Here is a 16,783-nt window from a genome sequence, read left to right as displayed (position 1 = left end):
GGGACGGTGTCAGGCCCCATGCCCGAGGAGGCTGCTTCACTGTTGGAAATGTCCAAAGGTGGCCACGCGCCGGTCAAACTGCAGTTGACTGGTTCGAATCAAGTAAGCCACATCTCACGTACCTTTTTGGAAGACGGAGACGAGGTCGAGATTCGCGCGGCTCCGCGAGAAGAAGGGAGCACAGTAGGTTTTGGGGTTTGCCGTGGACGAATCATAGCAGCGAGATGATATATTAGACTTCACATTGCCTTAGCATAAAAGGATAATCTCCACCATTCCATATATTGGCCATGATAGACCGAATGCATCAACCTTCGACTTATAGCTCTAGTGTGCATTCAGCAGCTATAAGAGGTGTCCCCCTGAATCAAATAGTCTCGCTCCACGCTGACGAAGTAGGCTATGCTCTGGCCATAACGCAACTGCCTTTGGCATGAACTAAATCCTCCTCGACCTCCATCCCGCCAATGGTTAAGGGTTCGCAATCCTGCAGCACAAAGGACAGCCTTGCCCACTACGACTGCGACGGGTTCCTCCAACCATGCATCGTAGCCGGCTGGATGATAATGGCGCCAAAGGGATGATTGTATCGGCGAAGGTCGAGGCAAGCCGAGCAGTTCGAAGGCGCAGTTCGGCTCGGTAGTCTGAGCCTATGTAATGCCAACTCGGTGGGCCTCGCCCCTCGGTACCCCCACCTCCGCAATCTGACGCTGGTGGAAAAGGCGCCCGCAGTAATCGCAATATGGAGTCTTGCCGTATGATCTTCCTTTGTTCATTTCCATGCTTTCCTGACCTCAACCGTTCTTCCAACGGCACTCCCACCATTGTTCCTCTCCCTTGCTGTCCCGCTTGGTAAGAAAGAGTTCTCGTGGTTTGACCAAATCTTCCCCTGTGTCAACCTCAAGCGTCCCTCCAGGCTCAGTCTTGTCGACTTGGTCAAGGCGATGAGCGGCGGGGGAATCGTTGCCGCCGGTGTGGTGTCCCTTCTCTTCCAGAGAAGAGAGCGTTGTGTCAGCCGAAGGGTGGTAATCTCGTGTTTCGGAGGACATCTAGGTCTAATAGCAAAGCGTGTCGGTGATGAGCTTTGGAGTTATTTGGATCGATGATGAACCATCATTCTCGTCTGTTGGAGGAGCGGTGAGAAGGGGACGAGGGCTCGAAGGAGGCGTGACTTCTTGTGTATCATGCGCCGGCCCACTCATCGCAAACGACAGCGAATTCGGTCGACGTTGCCATTCAGTAGAGGGCTGTTGAGATTGTTCTCAAGGTCGCAGGCAACAACACCAATCTTCCGAGGTTCGTCGGAACGCCAAGTCTCGTGTGGAGAAACTGCTCGCGATTCTCTCGCTCCAGGCAGGAAGGTGATGCTGCCCTGTGCTCGACCTCATAATCTAGCATCGACGGACCTGTCAGTTCATTTTCATACTTCGAAGAAAGCTACCAAAGAAGGTATAGCGTGAAGCCGGCTCTGTGGCCAATTATTGACCGCTCCGTCGGTAAAGCGACGCAAGATACGAGGTGGATTCCAGGCAAGAAACATTTCGGCCACGTTCGAACAAATATACTGAAACCGGAACTGTGCAGGACAACCATGTCTGTGCTTGAGCATGTGATCGTACAATCCGACGAAACGGCCGATAATGAATATAAACAAGCATGGATCCCCTCCAAAAAGTCACAGTGACAGAGCACGACAAAGACAGCTATCGTATCGCACTCCACCATGATTGATGCGAACGAGACTTTCGATGGGACTTTTCCTTTCAAACCACACTATTCGACATCTGCTGGCTTCCGGATGCACTATGTCGATGAAGGCCAGGGATCACCTGTTCTCTGCCTCCATGGGGAACCAACTTGGGGCTACTTGTACCGCGAGGTCATACCCATACTGGCCAAGAAGCACCGGGTCATCGTCCCTGACTACATGGGCTTCGGAAAAAGCGAGACACCTCAGAACGTGGAATACACGGCTCGCCGTCACGCTGATAACCTGGAGAGCTTGGTCAAAGAGCTCGACCTTCACAACATCACCCTCGTTGTGCACGACTGGGGGGGACAGATCGGCGGAGCTTTGGCTCTGCGCCAACAACACCGCATCACCCGCATCGTCGTCATGAATACGCTTCTTTCCTTAGGGATGCCCGCTGAGGACGACTGCTGGAAGCGAAATGCAGCAGAATCAGCTTGGTTTTCTTGGGCAGACCGCGCCGTCAGTGACGGCACCTTCGAAGCGACTCTGCGGAATGCCGGTGTGGCTATTGTTGGGCTCATGAAGCTGCTTCAGGGTTTCGAGCGTCGTGACGCCCCGGAAAGCTTCTTCCGCGCCTATTCATCGCCCTTTGACACGCCCGACGAATGCCACGGTGTTATCGCCTTCCCCAAGAGCATCGTTACCGGCTCGTTCAAAGCCGAGCAAGGTACAGCCGAGGCGCGGACTGCCGTACGCAGCAAGCCTGCCATGATGATAGAAGGCACCCGCGACAAGGTTCTCCTCGCCAAGTACTTTGTCCCGGTCTTCCAAGCAGCGTTTCCAAATGCTCCAATCCATTATCTGGACAATGCAAGCCATTTCTGTCTCGAGGACGCTCCGGAAGAGATCTCGAGGCTTATTCTGGATTTCATCAAGAGCACATGAAAATCAAGCACCATCGACGGAGTACTCAGAATAGCGAATTGAGGTGAGATGTGTCGCAGGACATGAAGCTCTGGGCTGCAATGCGTGATCAGGCCTGGGTGACGGAGAAGGACAAAGCAGAATTTTCATCAAACTACACTCATTCGAGGCGTGTTGTAGTCTGAAGTGGAAGTAGATGGATTGATAACGATGGCCTTCTTGCAGGAAAATAGGAAAACAGGTTAAACCACCACAATGAGATCAAAAAGTAAAGAGCCATCGCACAGGGACTTCTTTTGGTTTGCCAGTGCACTCCATCAAGCCTATGCACAGTCCCAGAAAGCTTTGTCGACACCGTCCCAGTCTGGATTTTCCTCTTTGGCTCGCAGCATCACTCCCGGCCACGAAACCGTAGGCGCCTTGGTCCGGGTGATCACTGCCTGGCGCACCACAGCCTGCCCTAAATCCTTCTCAATATTCAGCCTCGCTAGGTCGTTGCAGATAACCTCTCGATCTTCCTCGCTCATGCGTGCAGACGGGACCTCGATTGCCTCAAACTATGCCACAATAGCCTGTCGCAATGCCTTGATAATGCCAGGGACGCGGTCCGGAATACCCGGAGTCGAGTGCAGCGCCATAGCAAGCCAAGCTTCACGCGTCAATCTTTCGTCCACATCATGCTGCCGTAGTAGGCTTGCGGCTTGGTCAGCACTGACAACCTCGAAGCGTTCAGGAGTCGAGTCCTATTTGTCGATGATAGATATGTCGTGGAGCATCCAAGCCGTGAAAAGCGCGTGCAGTCCAGTGGGGCCGATTTCAATCGGACTTGTTGGCAGTGTGGCCTCTCCAGGCGTGGGCATAGACATGAAGGCTTTTGCATAAAGGTAAACGCGGAAGCTGTGGTTGAATATAGACTCTGGAAGGGAAGACATGGCCAAGGCGAGTGCTGCGTGAGCTACAGGCTGGTCGGGCACCATGCTGCGAGCTGTTGGGCTCAGTTGACACTGGCTTCTCGTCGACTCAGACTGCGTGGGATGCTGGCACATTTCCGGTTCCGATTCTGTCAAAATACTTACAATTCTCTCCTTGAGTTTCTGTAAGACCGGGAGAGGAAGGGAGGAGAATCTGTACTCCATGTGTCACGGCATATCCGACATGCTGCCCGTGAGAGCGGCCACGCTGTCCCTTTCGTCCTGACGTGAATCCCGGAGCAGCTCGAACATACTTTCCTTTCTCTCACTGATCAGGAGACACAAAGGGTCCTTAGGAGAGTGGAGCTTCAGGTCTTGAGCCGTGCTGGCGTCGTGTCTCACTCCTCCGACCCTCCCAGCGACAAGTGCACTAACTGTATCCGGAGCATGAGTGTATGGAAGAGCTTTCCGTCCGACTACCTGTATTTGGCGTGCGCAGGACAAACTGCGATCCAGGAATCAGATTCGTATGCACAGAAGATCCATCGGTGCGATGGGCCGGCGCTTTAGCGCCATTGCCACATCGGGGGATTAACCCCAAGATCGAGTCTGCGGACTGACACAAGCTTACCTCAGTCTTTTGAGCTCGAAACCCTCAGCTTTGCTTCCGTGGCAAGTCACCATGGGACGGGAACCAACCAGCGGAAACTGCCACACCTGTCGCAGGCGGCGAGTCAAATGCGACCAGAGCAGACCTGTTTGCAAGCGATGCCAGAAATCAAACCTCGATTGCCAAGGATACGAAAAGGTGCTACGCGTCCACACCTACGGCTTTGTCACCGCTCCAGACTCAGCGCCTCTCCGTATCAGGACAATCAACAAAAGCACATCATACCCTGCCATTGCGATCTCGCCAAAAGATGCCAGCCATCCCCAGCGCGGGTCTTCAACGACTTCGACTGCGCGCGACGGTCCATCTGACGGACGAGAGGATACCTCGTCTAGACCCGAACGCCGCCCGATCTTGATATGCCAGCCACAGAGGATAAGCCCGCCTCGCGAGCCGACTCTCTTGCCTTTCCTCGATCACATCTCCTTCACTTATTTCTTTGACTCGTACAGTTGGATCAATGTGCACAGTATCTTGTTGCAAGACACGCCGATGCGCCAGCATCTGGCCGAAGAAACCGACGACCTTGGCCACGACAGCCTTCGCGCCCTGGCATACGGTTTGTTCGGCCGAGACCATCATGTCACAAGTCTACGCCAGTCGGCAGCGCGCCTCTACGGTGCAAGTCTACAACGACTACAAACGAAGCTCTCAAGCGTATCCAAGGCACAATTGGCTCTGCTTGTCAAACCTGTCGCTGTTATGGGATCTTACTCGGTAAGCCTTGTTGACTACTCGATAGTGCCCACCCCTGCACAACCTCCTCGCTAAGTAGCTCCTTAACCAGGCCGGGCCGAGGAGTTGATCGCTGACAGACCGGCCGCACAGGTTTCCGTTGATAAGGACCTCCGCTTTACACACCACCACGGCTTGGCCCACATTTTGGAGCACTGTGGCCCCGAGAACTTCACAGACCCCAGTATTCTGCCTCTGTTCGAGTCTTGCAGAATGACACTGGTAAAAGCTGACCCCTATTCAATTATAACAATCCACACATTCGAGGAGGGTTCCATGGCCTCCTTCAAATCTGGAATTAGAAGACTGACAGTGGGAAACGCAGATATCGAGCGCAATAGTCCGTCGTCAAGGTACATTTCTAGAGCAGGAATGTTGGAGGACAACCCCGTGGTCCTCCTCTAGCGAATCCAAGACGAACCGCAGCAAACTCCTGGATATCTTGGCGAAAATCCCCAGTATTATCCAAGCAACGGATGAGCTGCTTGAAGAACGGACCTTGCGGACTAATGCCACAGCTACTGGATACTCTACCTTCGATTTCAACGAAGTTCCATCGACAGTGGAGGTTCTCCAGCACCGGCTAGAATGCATCTCCGTGGAATTGGATCTCTGGCGTGCTGAGTGGGCAAACACACCTCGAGCTTCTGAGATACTGGAATGGGCGCTTTTCAGGATAGGCGACGACTCTTACCGCCCAGGAATCTACGGTGCTCAGGGCCCAGACGTGTACGGACTGAATATGAGCGATGCAACTGACTTGGATGTCCCCTTTCCTCTTGAATCCAGTACCCAAAGTGACCTTGGGCAGCCCCAGTCCGAAGACACAACTTTCGCCTTGATGCAGGACGCTTCTCTTTACATCACGGTGCTGATTTGGGTCGAACGGCTGCGCAAGAATCTTGCAGGTGCCGCCCGCTCTCCCGATGCGATCGATTTCTACAACGCGCCTTTCTATACCGAATGCCGCTGCTACTACACCCAGCCTGGTCCGTGGAGGCGGTGTCAAATCTTCCCTCCTGATCCTTTAAAGACACGTCAAATGAACATGGCATGGAACATACACGCACCCAGGATCTCAGAGGCTCCGGTCCGCGTGGTAGCTAGCAGATCAGGCTTCGATGACTTTGAAGAATGCCAGCAATCTTGCGAACATCCAGAAGGTGTACGTCAACGGATAGCATTGACAAATCTGGCAGAGGAGGGCCGACTGCTTCTTCCCGGAGACGGACGATTTGCAGCCCAACTGCGCATCCTAAACTGGCTGGTGAAGCACCTCTCGGCGGGGAGCCGGACGCACGTACTGGGCACACTGGCGGCAATGGGCATAAGTCATTGCGTACATGACGTCCGCCCCTCGGAAGGGAACGAAGCCATTGCAAAGACCATCCGTGGAACGATGGCGAAGTCGGGCTTTGAAGGCGCTGCAGATCTCTTGCTCCGAAACTATGGCTAAATGTAACGGCATTAGCCGTGGCTACGTTTACCGATCAATACCTTTCACACCTCCTGCAAGGTCGATTTGGTGAGAAATCTTCCCAAATGACGAGTAGATTGGACAATCAGCACAAATGAGAGCCATGCGACTTTGTGGGCCTTGATTTCCTTTTATGGAAGGTTTCTTCGAAGATACGGGCCAACGGGGGCCTTTTCGGCCTTGTCAGGTAAAAGAAAACCTACTACCCAGTACGGGCGACTAATGGATAAGTGACAGAACTTCCGACGTGATCATAGCTACCGAGAACTAGTATCCATTGTCGAGTCCGAGTCACTTCATTGTCATGTTATCGCGCAAGTACTAAAAGTATTGTACCGGGATATTGCCACCCGCAAGTCGCGAGATGAACGACCATTATATAAATAATTGCCAGTGAGAAGGCCGCTCTTTGTTCCAAAGTTATATGCTAACTTGCTGTCTTTCACCCCCAGATCCAATGACTCGCTCGGAAGAAACAGAGTGGTGGATCAACGCCGTCTACGAGGCCATCCAGCAAATACCCCCGGGTCGAGTCACCACATACAAACACATCGCATCGCTTCTCGGAACACGTAAGGTCCAATTCCATCAGCGAACAGAATGGGCCACTGGCCCCAATACTTCATGCTAGTCTGGACAACTGACTTCTACACGTAGCGCAAAGAGCACGTCAAGTGGGCGTCTGCCTGTCAAATCTCCACCGAGGGCCTACTACCGCTACTGCCACCACTACCAAGGACCACCTGGGGCACGATGATACCGGGACCGATGAACGCCCTATCGAGCACTACAACCTGGACAGTGTTCCGTGGCAACGGGTCATTAACTCCAAAGGCATGATATCGCACCGGTAAGGCCATGTGTGTTTCCGCAGGAAAGGCGAGCACGAGCTGATGCTCGCACTTCAGGGCACCAGGATGGGCGAGTCTCCAGGCAGAACTTCTCAGGCGAGAGGGCGTGCAGGTCGACGATGATGGAATGGGAGAATACTATATCGACTTCGCCACCTTCGGATGGGTTCCTGATGGTTTGCCGGACGAGAACGAGGAAGAAGCTTGAGCAACGAATCGCGTGTCATTCACAAAAGTATCAATCTATGGCAGCGCAGGCTTGATATTCTCACAGTTCATCAACAAAAGCTTGGATCGCCACATTCGTTTCGACGGGCCTCTCCCAAAACGCCGTGTGACCGGCGTCCTTGACGAGCAAGACCTCGTACCGGACAAAGTGTCGTTTCAGCAATGCGTCTACATTCTCCCACAATATCTGTCGGTCATGTTCGCCGATGATCAGCAACACTGGCATTGTGGTCGCGTGATCCAGTAGCTTAGTTGGATCCTGGTCCCGGGCGGTCAGCAAGAGCGTCCGAGCCACTGGATGCTGCTGCCCTATTGCCCCCGCAAGCGCAGTGTGCTCCGTGTATGTCATGGTATCTCGGTTGGGCGGGTAGAAGCAGCTGTCGAGTACGACTTCGAGGCTCGTGGCGATGCCGGCGGCATCAGGCTGTATGAGCGGCCCAAGTGCCTCGAAGGCGAAAGGATGGCCGATTTCAGGGTGCTTGAGAGAAGTCACAGAGTGAGTGAATGGGTGCATTAATTGTGGATTCAATGGGCTGGTTTGGTAGAAAGATATACTCACAGCAGACCGCCAGGGGAGACCTGAGAGGTAGATTATGCCACTTATCCAGTCGGGCCCCAGGTGCGCAAAAACATCCACTGGGATAATGCCACCGTAGCTCCTAACCGCATTCTTTAGTGGCTATTGTCTTCCACGGGATGTATCAGAACCGTGGCGACCTACCATCCTGCGAGTACCACTTTCGTAGCCCCGAACGTCTCGCATACAGCCTTAAAGTCCTCAGCATTGCGCTCTGACGAATATGCCGCCTTTTCCAACGGCTGGCCCGACCGACCTTGCCCTCGAGGCTCGTAGGTAATCTGAGGATTTGATTTCGTCACCCAGAGTTACTCGTTGCCAGACCTCTCGACCGCATAAAGAACCTGGTACGTACCAAGCAATATTTTGCCAGAAGGCTTTCATCCTGGAATTGCTTTCTGAACGTCAAACTTGAGCTTGAAAACCCGGGAACAAAGACAATGACGGGTGCATCTTTCGCGGATCGTCCTGCCGAAGCTGCCCAAATCTGAGTGCCGTCAGCCGAGCGAATCGTTGGGTGTCTGGTCTCGAGTGCGCTGGACATTTTCCTCCAGGTGTATTGGTCTCGTACTTAAATAAGAGCCGTGTGGAATCGGTGAGGACTGCCCGCTTTATATCCTGCATCGTGGGTGCCTCAAACGCGTCGTCAGACTCTCTTGGACACGGTTACGAAATGTTTGGGAAAATCTTAGAATTCTAGCAGGTCTCTGACGGGGTGGTTTCCGGGGAACTGAGACGACTAATTTACAAGTCTCGAACAAACTTTCCTGATTTGATACTAGAGTTATTACATATTTATTCAGCAGAGATCGTTCAACTTGTAGTCCAATAAAACGGGACACGAAGATCGGAGCCGGGTCCGGAGCCGGACGTGGTCAAACGATTGTCTCCGTGGCCATCAAAACACGCAATAATGCCTCGAATGACTTGGCGGGAAGCTACCGACAGTTTGGGGCCATCGAATCAACTCTTGTCACCGATTCGAGCTATGGACATTCCCTGTATGGGGAGGTTTCCGCATCAATCTGATTTTGTCCAGACAATTGACCTTATTCCCCGCAGTCTCCAAGTTGCCTCGTTGCGCTTGCTCTGTTCTCCTAGCCTTCTCCATCTGTTTGTGGCGAGTTGCGAGCAGCGCCCTTTGTTGTGAAACCGGTAAATGTGCAAGGCTTCTCCGGTCCTCTGCGCGAAGTTGTGCGAGTTGGAAGTTGGCTCCAAATCCGTCCAGTCCCTCAGCTGCAGAAAGCAGGAAGCTATTCTGAGGTACTCTCCCACGACGTCCAAGCTCTCCGAAACGACCAGCACGCCCACCATATCGATAATCCACTGGTTGCTGGAATAGTTGTCGCGGAGCCAGGGGAAATACTTGACGAAATTCACCTCGCACCAGCCGCCTCGTTGTTTCAACTTGGGGGACAGGTCAAGGTCGGTCCGGAAGAAGTAGTCCGGGTATTCGTATCTCGCAACGTCGCCGACGAGATTCTTCAACGGGGTATCGTCGCGGTCAAGGATCGTCCAGTGGTTGCCAATGGCAGTTTTCCACTGCTCGGATCGATCTTGGTGGGGTAGTCCACCTTTGTGCCGTTTTTCCTGACGATTTGAGCCCTGATCCGTGCGCGGGAGGAAGATATCTGGATGAACCGTGCCTCTCTACCTAGACCCATGCCGACGAATATCTCAGAGTTTCTTCTTACGGTTTGCTCCTCGATAGTCTCTCTTCGCCTCCGTTTTGAATGTCTTTCTTCGTTTCTTTCGATGCCCTCCTCCTGGTAGCCGTCCCAGTCGTCGAGACAGTAGCTGTATTCAATCCGGCCCTTCCACCCCGTCCAGCTCCAGGAGTGAAATCCGGCCCTTCGCATCGGACATGCATAATGTTGCGGCTTCCACAGAAGCGCTCGATGGACGTAATGGCCGTCGCCGGCGGAGCCTTGCTGGGAATCAATTCCATCGACGATCTCATGAAAAGCGCATTCCCCCTGGGCGATACGCTCGGAAGAGGAGATCCTTACACCCCCATCAATCCAGTTCTTATCGTGTCCTATGCGGACATGTTGGAAACGAACCACGCGAATGCTTCGCTTCATAACCCGAAGTCGTGAAAGCCATTAGGTGATGCAAGAATCGAAGACCAGTTCACGTCTTCCCACGAATTGAGCTGGAATTGGCCCTCCAGCTCTTCTGGTTGGAGAATCCCAGAAGCAAAGCTTGCCTCAGTCGCACCCCTCGATCTCGGGGTATCGTTCTGATTCAAGGTGACAGGTACTATTATGTTAATTGAGAGTGAGTATAAAAACTACTCTTAGGGGTGGCCGAAGTAGAAGTAAAGAGAGCCGTAGGTTGGGGAGAAGCGCAAAACAACGCCAAATACTGACCTGTCGTCGCAGCCTGTAGACCCATCCTTCGTTGTCCACCGACATGCTCGCGCCAGAAGAACAAACAGTCGAACACCAGGCTAGCTCCAAAGCGATCCACTACTCCTAGCTCAGGAGGACGGCTTCGCAAATGATAGCCCTCGTCGTGAGGGCCTAAGCTGTCCCCGCCATCGCCGCAGCTGATCTGCCAGAGCTGAGCGAGGATCTCTGCGTGGCGGCCGGCGACGTCATTGTTCTCGATCGAACATTTCCGCACGGCAGAGAGACCTTCGTTGAAGTCGGCCTTGCCTTGCTGGAAATCCAAGCGTTCACGGTACGAAGAGGTCAAGACCTTCCAGATGACGCACGTGGCATTAAAAAGCATGCGGAACAAGTAGTTGGGGATGAAGTCGAACAGGAAAGTTGTACGGTGGGCCGATGTAGCGGCTCTGATGAAGGCCACTGCCGCCGTATAAGCCTTGAGGACTCCTCGCTGCCGGTAGTCTGCATTCATATCGGTGCCAAAGAATTGCTGGGTTTGGAGGAACACCTTCGCAGCCAGATAGTATAATTCTGTGATGCCTGGGTGACCGTATTAGTTTTGGTGAACGAGGTATATGAGGTGCATGAGAAATTAAACTCACCGGAGATCTGACCTGTCAGGTCTTTTTCTATCTTGTCTAGTTCCGCTTCTAGCTCATCGATCAAGGCATCAACACGCAAGGCACGTGAGCCAGAAAGTCCAATTGGACTGTCAAAGATGGTTCTGCATGCCCGTCCACAGAACCTCTGGATGGTGAGCTGGCACCGGAGAGGCGGGGCCAGGCTCTGCTGAAACTGTTCTTCCTCGAAAACTGAAAATCGAAAGTCGAAAGCTGCCGAGTTGAAGAGTCCATAAGTTGAGGCAACGCTATATTCCACCACACGTCTTAGTATGATCATTGCCATCTCAGAAGAAAAGATTGGCAGTCAAGGATCAAGACATACCTCTGTGCCGTGATATGACATGCAGCCCACGTCCGGGACATTTGTAACTGCATTGCTGGAGGCAGCGCAGACCTTGATCTGGTGAAGTCTCCTGATCGTTCAGGACGATGCAGGCCTCGCTGGATCGCCAAACTCATGGCAATGTCGGCCCAGGTGGGTGAGTCCTCCAGGAGTAGAGACATTGCTGGAAATGGCCACGTGCACAATAGCAAGAGACCTTGGATGGTCCAAAGTGGCGTCTGACGGGTTCCAATCTCCTCCCATGCGAGTTTTGTCACAGGCTGAGCCAACATACGCAAGAGTGTGAGGTCCTGGCCATCGCGTCGAGAAGCTACGCTGATTATCGCCCAGAATAGCAGAGGCGACTGGTCGAAATACCAATCTTGTGGCCGTCTTTCGAGAAACGAAAGGTACGGAACATATGAGGTGAAGAAACTTCACTGATGTCAGCATCCTAAGCGTGATGTGGTCTCCGGTCGAAGCAACCTACGTCTCAAAAAGTTCGTTTATGCGTTCTGCTTCCAGTTCAACGCGGCCAAGTCGTCGAGCAAAGATGTTTAGAGTTCCAGTACATGCTCCATCAGAGGTTGCTTGCTGATTTCCTTCACGGCCTGAGTCTCCTGGTGGGGTCTCAGGGGGCCATGTAGGAACAGAGATCTGCGTCTGGGGCAGTGCAGGTTGGAGCGTTCGTCGCGACGGTGGCAGCTGACCAGGCAGATCCAGGGTCAATTGCTGAGAGACCGGGGCAGTCTCATCCATTGACATGGAGTTAACTGCTCCACTGACGTCTCCCACCACGTTGAGACGTCTTTGCACACGTTTCTCCAGATCGTCGATTTTCCTGGAAGACGAGACATGGTCAGGGACCTTCATACTCCCTTTTGCGGCGTGGAGTACATTTCCAACCGATAGCCAGTGGTGCGCACCTACTTGTTGCTGTTGTTTCTGTGGTACCTCGGGTCTTCCTTGCAAATAAGACCATATTTTGCACATCTTTGGCAGGTTCCGTCGCCTTTCTCGCAGCGGACCTATATATATCAGCCTTAAAACTCACATGCAGCAGAGTATTGGCATCACAAAACAGAGAGACAGGAAATTCTTGGGCGGGATGCTCATATTTTAGATATCTTAGGGAGAGAAGGGTGAGGGCTGACCTTGTTCTGCCTGCAGGCCGTGCAAGTAATGCGGCGCGAGAAGGTCATGGTGCCAAGCTCTTGGTCATTTGGCTATTCATCTGGGTTATTAGTTTATTTTATCCATTGGAGAGTTTGTTGCATCCAATTGTTGCTGCTTTGTTGGCTTGCCTTTTGCTTCGCTTCAGATGATGGTGGGTTGAGAAGCCCAGGCAGAGAAGCTGGAGAGTGAACAGTGGGTTATTTAGGTACCTGGTCCTTGGCCATTCAGTTAAGTCTAGCCCACGCCTATGCCCCCGCGCGGCCGCCCCTGGCCAGAGGTTTCCCCCGCTCTCGCTGGTGCCTCGCTTAGCACCCTAGGGCAGTTTCGAATGACTGAGCTTGCCAATTGGGCACCAGGCACCCTAGAGAGTTTGGCACCTACGGCGGTTACTACCTGGGTACCTAGGTAGGATTTGCAAGGCGAGAGAGTGTTGAAGATGTCTAGGCCCGCCTGCTGCCGCAACTAACCGCCAATCTCCCTCGACTGCTTACGACCACCGTGTGTCTGTACTCAAGCACTGCTGGTAGTAATGAAGTTCAAGCTGTACTGATTTCCTGAAGATGGATGAGTGATGCCCTGCTACTCTTCTCAGTATTTGTATCTCTCCTCGAGCTTCCAATAATCCTCAAAGCCAACTGCCTCGCAGACTTCAGCCGCGCTCAATATCTGGGGCGGGGCTCCTACGGTCATGCTTCCTTTCATCCCTTCCAGAGCTTCTCGGACTGCCTTGATCTTGGCCGCAACGATGGTGAAAGGGTATGCCACCATGGCAAACCCAGCCTGAGCCAAGTCTCTTGCCGAGATGTTCTCCGTCAATCCGCCTTCGATGATGTTGGCCAATAGGGGAGCGTTGAACCTCCTTTGCCGCCTTCTCCATGGCGAGACGGTCTGGCAGTGCTTCAATGAAGACCATATCAGCACCCATCTTTGCGAACGTGGTGGCACGCAGGAGGGCTTCGTCCCATCCGAGAATCAAGGAGTCGGTCCTCGCAAGAATGACAATGTCCGTGCCTTCATTCCGCGCATCCACAGCCGCTTGGACACGCGCAAAGGCCTCCTCACGCGAGACGACTGATTTGCCTTTGGTATGTCCACACTTCTTGGGCCACGTTTGGTCTTCAATCATGACCCCGGCAGCACCGGCCCTGGCAAACCCCTCAACAGTCCTCCTGACATTCGGTGATGAACCGTAACCAGTGTCACCATCGACAAAAATCGGGATATTGACTCGACGAGAAACTTCTTGGATTCTGTTGGCAAGTTCCTGGAATGCAATGTAACCCTAACTCCCTCAACTTCATCAGCCATCATCCTATAGTATCTCTTGCAAAATGGAGAGCGTCGAATACCGTGTCAGGAAGCCCTAAGCTGGCTGAAACAGCGTAGCCTCCTAGGAATATCAGCGGAAAGCCTGCTTCCTCGATCAGCCGTGCTGATAAAGCGTCGTCAGCGCAGCAAGTTGCCAAGATCTGGCTCGGATCTTTCCAGCTTTCTAAAAGCATCGTGCGTAATCGGGCTGCTTGAATCGAAGGAAGGCGACCACGACAATTTTGAAGCTCGGATGACTGTGATCTCTTGCCGTGGTCAAAGCCATCAACTCCATTGTGCGCTTTGAGGGCATCCGACACGCCCACTGAGAAGGGGTAGGCCCCCATGATTCTCGAATTGACGGTCGCAGTAGATCTGGAGAGAAATATGTCAAGGGCAGTGATGTCCTCAGTGAGACCACGGATACTCTCAATACTCGCCTGTAGTTACTTGTCTTCAGTGATATACCACAAGGGTATGCTCTCAAGCCACAAATTGTCGGTCCCGTTTCTCCGCGCCCGCTCTCCGATGCCAGCTGACCAATGGAAAGGTTTGTTTGTTGGGGTTCTCGCCGAAGCAGGGGGCCGTTTTATCGGCCCGCCTCGGAGCTGGGGAAGCCCTGATTGGCTTAAAGGATTGCCGGTTAGCAGGCTCGGAATACATGCTAACTAATACTGAGGCGCACATTCTAGATCTAGTAGGCCGAAAACGATAATGCTGAAGCTTCCGGCACCACGAGGAATTGTGCGGGAGGTGCGTGCAAATCAGTCAGCATAATCTGGTGGGCTTGTACCGAGTAACTCAGATTGTCTAGATCGGAGCATCGACTGGCGTCCATTTCTTTCTCTTCCATGTGGAAAATAACACAAACTGCTCTCGCAAGACACCCACTTTTACTGGTCCTTACCTGATAATAAACACTGCAAGCTCACTTGAGATTGACATTCTGAAACATGGATGTAGAGAATTGATTCGTAGCAAAGTCGTCTGTTCAAATCTTTGGGCGGTTCTTCACCTTTGCAGGAAAATGTATACCAATATCAACTCCAAGACAATTTCTCAATTCCGATGGACTTGATGATCTGCAATATAATATGCTCTTCACAGCAGTGAAGTCAGGCCAGCACCACTTTTGGTAGCCCCTGATAGGTCGCTGTGCTTCTTGACGGCCCTCTGTGCGGCATTTCTACCAGCAATACGCCCAAATATAGCACCTTTCATCAGCCCTGCAGCGCCAGGATAGTTGAAGGCGAAAAAACCGCCACTGCATTCCCCAACCGCCCAGAGTCCAAGCATGGGTTCCCCGCCGTCATTGAGGACTCGTGCTGATGCATCGGTTTTGAGGCCGCCATATGTGAAAGTAATGCCTTTGGACTGTGTCAGTAGAGCTGTAAATCGCAAACCATCCCCGGGAAAACTCACCACAAGTGACTACATAAGCCACGAAGGGACCATGTACCAGAGGTTGCGCCCAATTGGTTTTGGGAATGGCCAGTTTGTTACCCGTTGAGAGACCATCGAGACGAAATGGGCTGAATTCTCCAGACTTGGGACAAGCAGCGTTGTAGTCGTCTAGAGTCTGGCAAAATTGCATGATGTTGATTCCTAGCTTTTGCGCAAGTTCGGCTGGCGTATCTGCCACTATTGGTGTTCCAGTCGAATATCTCGGCTCCAGCATCTTCAGCACGTTCTGATCGTAAATCTGAAACGCGCGAGCCCCCGGCTGTGCGGCTATCTTCTGTCCAGTGGCGGCGTAAGTATTGTCAAAAGTATCTTCGCCTTCATTGAAGAACCTATGTCCGTCACTATTCACAGTGATGCCGAAGGGATACGAATAACGACTGGTCTTGTCGCCCATTTCCAGGTCGCCGACTTGGGGAGAGTTGATGTCGATACACACGGCATGGCAGCCTCCCCAGTGCCCGACTGATTGAGCCCCGGCGGCAATGGCCTTTTCAATCATTATCCCGGTGTTGTATCGTGTGCCCCGGACCTTGGCGAGATCCCACCCTTCACCAAGATATTGTCGACGAAGCCGGGGAGATGCCTCGAAGCCACCACTGCCCAAGATGATCTGTCCATGGAAGTCGATAAAGCCATTCTCGCCGCGGGCTCGGACGCCGATAACGTGTTTGCCTTGAGTGAGAAGATCGCAAGCCGGGGTTGAGTAGAAGGTAGCAATCGGGACTCTTTCGACGGCTGCCCAGAGACGGTCGGTGAGGCCCACGCCTTCACCTTCGCTCATGACACACACGGCCGGGTTGACATCGACAACACCTTCGACAATGTCCTCTTCCTTGAAGAACTTGCTCAGGGTAAGCTTCCACAATACTCCTTGGTCTCGCATCCACTTCATGGTATCATAGCAATTGTCGAGAAAGACCTGCCACGCCTGCTCATCGTAGAATCCCCGCGACGAGCGTTGCATATCCTCGGTGTATTTTTCTCTCGTATACGGTCCTATCCTCGCACGTTGGAGGCTAGCTTTCGCTCCTGGGTGTAACAGCGGCTCGATGTCGTTAATTCCACCATGGGTGAACCGGAACGCTGCTGATGCAAATCTGCTGTTACCCCCACGACTTTTCTTCGGGGCAGCCTCGATGATGGCAACACTTGCTCCGGCTTGTTGCGCGGACAGCGCTGCACAGAGTGCTGCATTCCCCCCGCCGACAACAACGACGTCGAAATTGCGAACGGAGCCCATCCTTGTTTTCCTGACATCCAGTATGGTTTATTGTTTAGTGACTCATGTATAGAAGAAATATTTGTATGGCATCAAACCAACCTGCTTCCTTTTATATGACGGCGACGCCGCGACAACCACGGATGACCGATTGAGCGGCTTCAAGATATGTAGCACCGTAAAGCATCTCTAGTTGTCGAAGCGCATTGGTT

The 16,783-nt window shown here is 52.8% G+C and overlaps 9 protein-coding genes across 9 annotated transcripts; 3 read left to right on the top strand and 6 right to left on the bottom strand.

Annotated features, from left to right (window-relative positions):
• Nucleotides 1-794: 794 nt before the first annotated feature.
• Nucleotides 795-1,049, bottom strand: Z520_11439 (uncharacterized protein; the record flags this gene model as incomplete). The annotated part of the gene is made up of 1 exon (XM_016781928.1): nucleotides 795-1,049. One exon carries the CDS (start codon nucleotides 1,047-1,049, stop codon nucleotides 795-797), a length of 255 nt encoding a protein of 84 aa, XP_016626899.1.
• A 674-nt stretch (nucleotides 1,050-1,723) lies between these two features.
• Nucleotides 1,724-2,638, top strand: Z520_11438 (uncharacterized protein; the record flags this gene model as incomplete). The annotated part of the gene is made up of 1 exon (XM_016781927.1): nucleotides 1,724-2,638. The coding sequence occupies one exon, from the start codon at nucleotides 1,724-1,726 to the stop codon at nucleotides 2,636-2,638; it is 915 nt and encodes a 304-aa protein (XP_016626898.1).
• Nucleotides 2,639-3,360: 722 nt separating this feature from the next.
• Nucleotides 3,361-3,549, bottom strand: Z520_11437 (uncharacterized protein; the record flags this gene model as incomplete). Its single annotated transcript, XM_016781926.1, has 1 exon — nucleotides 3,361-3,549. The coding sequence occupies one exon, from the start codon at nucleotides 3,547-3,549 to the stop codon at nucleotides 3,361-3,363; it is 189 nt and encodes a 62-aa protein (XP_016626897.1).
• Nucleotides 3,550-4,210: 661 nt separating this feature from the next.
• Nucleotides 4,211-6,389, top strand: Z520_11436 (uncharacterized protein; the record flags this gene model as incomplete). Its single annotated transcript, XM_016781925.1, has 3 exons — nucleotides 4,211-4,915; nucleotides 5,027-5,155; nucleotides 5,259-6,389. The coding sequence occupies 3 exons, from the start codon at nucleotides 4,211-4,213 to the stop codon at nucleotides 6,387-6,389; spliced, it is 1,965 nt and encodes a 654-aa protein (XP_016626896.1).
• A 478-nt stretch (nucleotides 6,390-6,867) lies between these two features.
• Nucleotides 6,868-7,469, top strand: Z520_11435 (uncharacterized protein; the record flags this gene model as incomplete). Its single annotated transcript, XM_016781924.1, has 3 exons — nucleotides 6,868-6,982; nucleotides 7,068-7,260; nucleotides 7,319-7,469. The coding sequence occupies 3 exons, from the start codon at nucleotides 6,868-6,870 to the stop codon at nucleotides 7,467-7,469; spliced, it is 459 nt and encodes a 152-aa protein (XP_016626895.1).
• Nucleotides 7,470-7,529: 60 nt separating this feature from the next.
• On the bottom strand, nucleotides 7,530-8,610 carry Z520_11434 (uncharacterized protein; the record flags this gene model as incomplete). The annotated part of the gene is made up of 4 exons (XM_016781923.1): nucleotides 7,530-7,967; nucleotides 8,049-8,148; nucleotides 8,211-8,347; nucleotides 8,422-8,610. The coding sequence occupies 4 exons, from the start codon at nucleotides 8,608-8,610 to the stop codon at nucleotides 7,530-7,532; spliced, it is 864 nt and encodes a 287-aa protein (XP_016626894.1).
• A 476-nt stretch (nucleotides 8,611-9,086) lies between these two features.
• Z520_11433 (uncharacterized protein) lies at nucleotides 9,087-12,397 on the bottom strand (the record flags this gene model as incomplete). The annotated part of the gene is made up of 6 exons (XM_016781922.1): nucleotides 9,087-9,656; nucleotides 9,761-10,104; nucleotides 10,439-10,999; nucleotides 11,062-11,327; nucleotides 11,405-11,839; nucleotides 11,895-12,397. The coding sequence occupies 6 exons, from the start codon at nucleotides 12,395-12,397 to the stop codon at nucleotides 9,087-9,089; spliced, it is 2,679 nt and encodes an 892-aa protein (XP_016626893.1).
• Nucleotides 12,398-13,168: 771 nt separating this feature from the next.
• Nucleotides 13,169-14,235, bottom strand: Z520_11432 (uncharacterized protein; the record flags this gene model as incomplete). The annotated part of the gene is made up of 3 exons (XM_016781921.1): nucleotides 13,169-13,360; nucleotides 13,437-13,862; nucleotides 13,930-14,235. The coding sequence occupies 3 exons, from the start codon at nucleotides 14,233-14,235 to the stop codon at nucleotides 13,169-13,171; spliced, it is 924 nt and encodes a 307-aa protein (XP_016626892.1).
• A 754-nt stretch (nucleotides 14,236-14,989) lies between these two features.
• Nucleotides 14,990-16,592, bottom strand: Z520_11431 (uncharacterized protein; the record flags this gene model as incomplete). The annotated part of the gene is made up of 2 exons (XM_016781920.1): nucleotides 14,990-15,255; nucleotides 15,311-16,592. The coding sequence occupies 2 exons, from the start codon at nucleotides 16,590-16,592 to the stop codon at nucleotides 14,990-14,992; spliced, it is 1,548 nt and encodes a 515-aa protein (XP_016626891.1).
• Nucleotides 16,593-16,783: the final 191 nt, after the last annotated feature.

The sequence above is a fragment of the Fonsecaea multimorphosa genome, assembly GCF_000836435.1.
Source record: "Fonsecaea multimorphosa CBS 102226 unplaced genomic scaffold supercont1.39, whole genome shotgun sequence".
Classification (NCBI taxonomy): Eukaryota; Fungi; Ascomycota; class Eurotiomycetes; order Chaetothyriales; family Herpotrichiellaceae; genus Fonsecaea; species Fonsecaea multimorphosa.
Note: the sequence above shows the minus strand (reverse complement) of the source record. Positions and strands in the feature narration are given on the sequence as shown.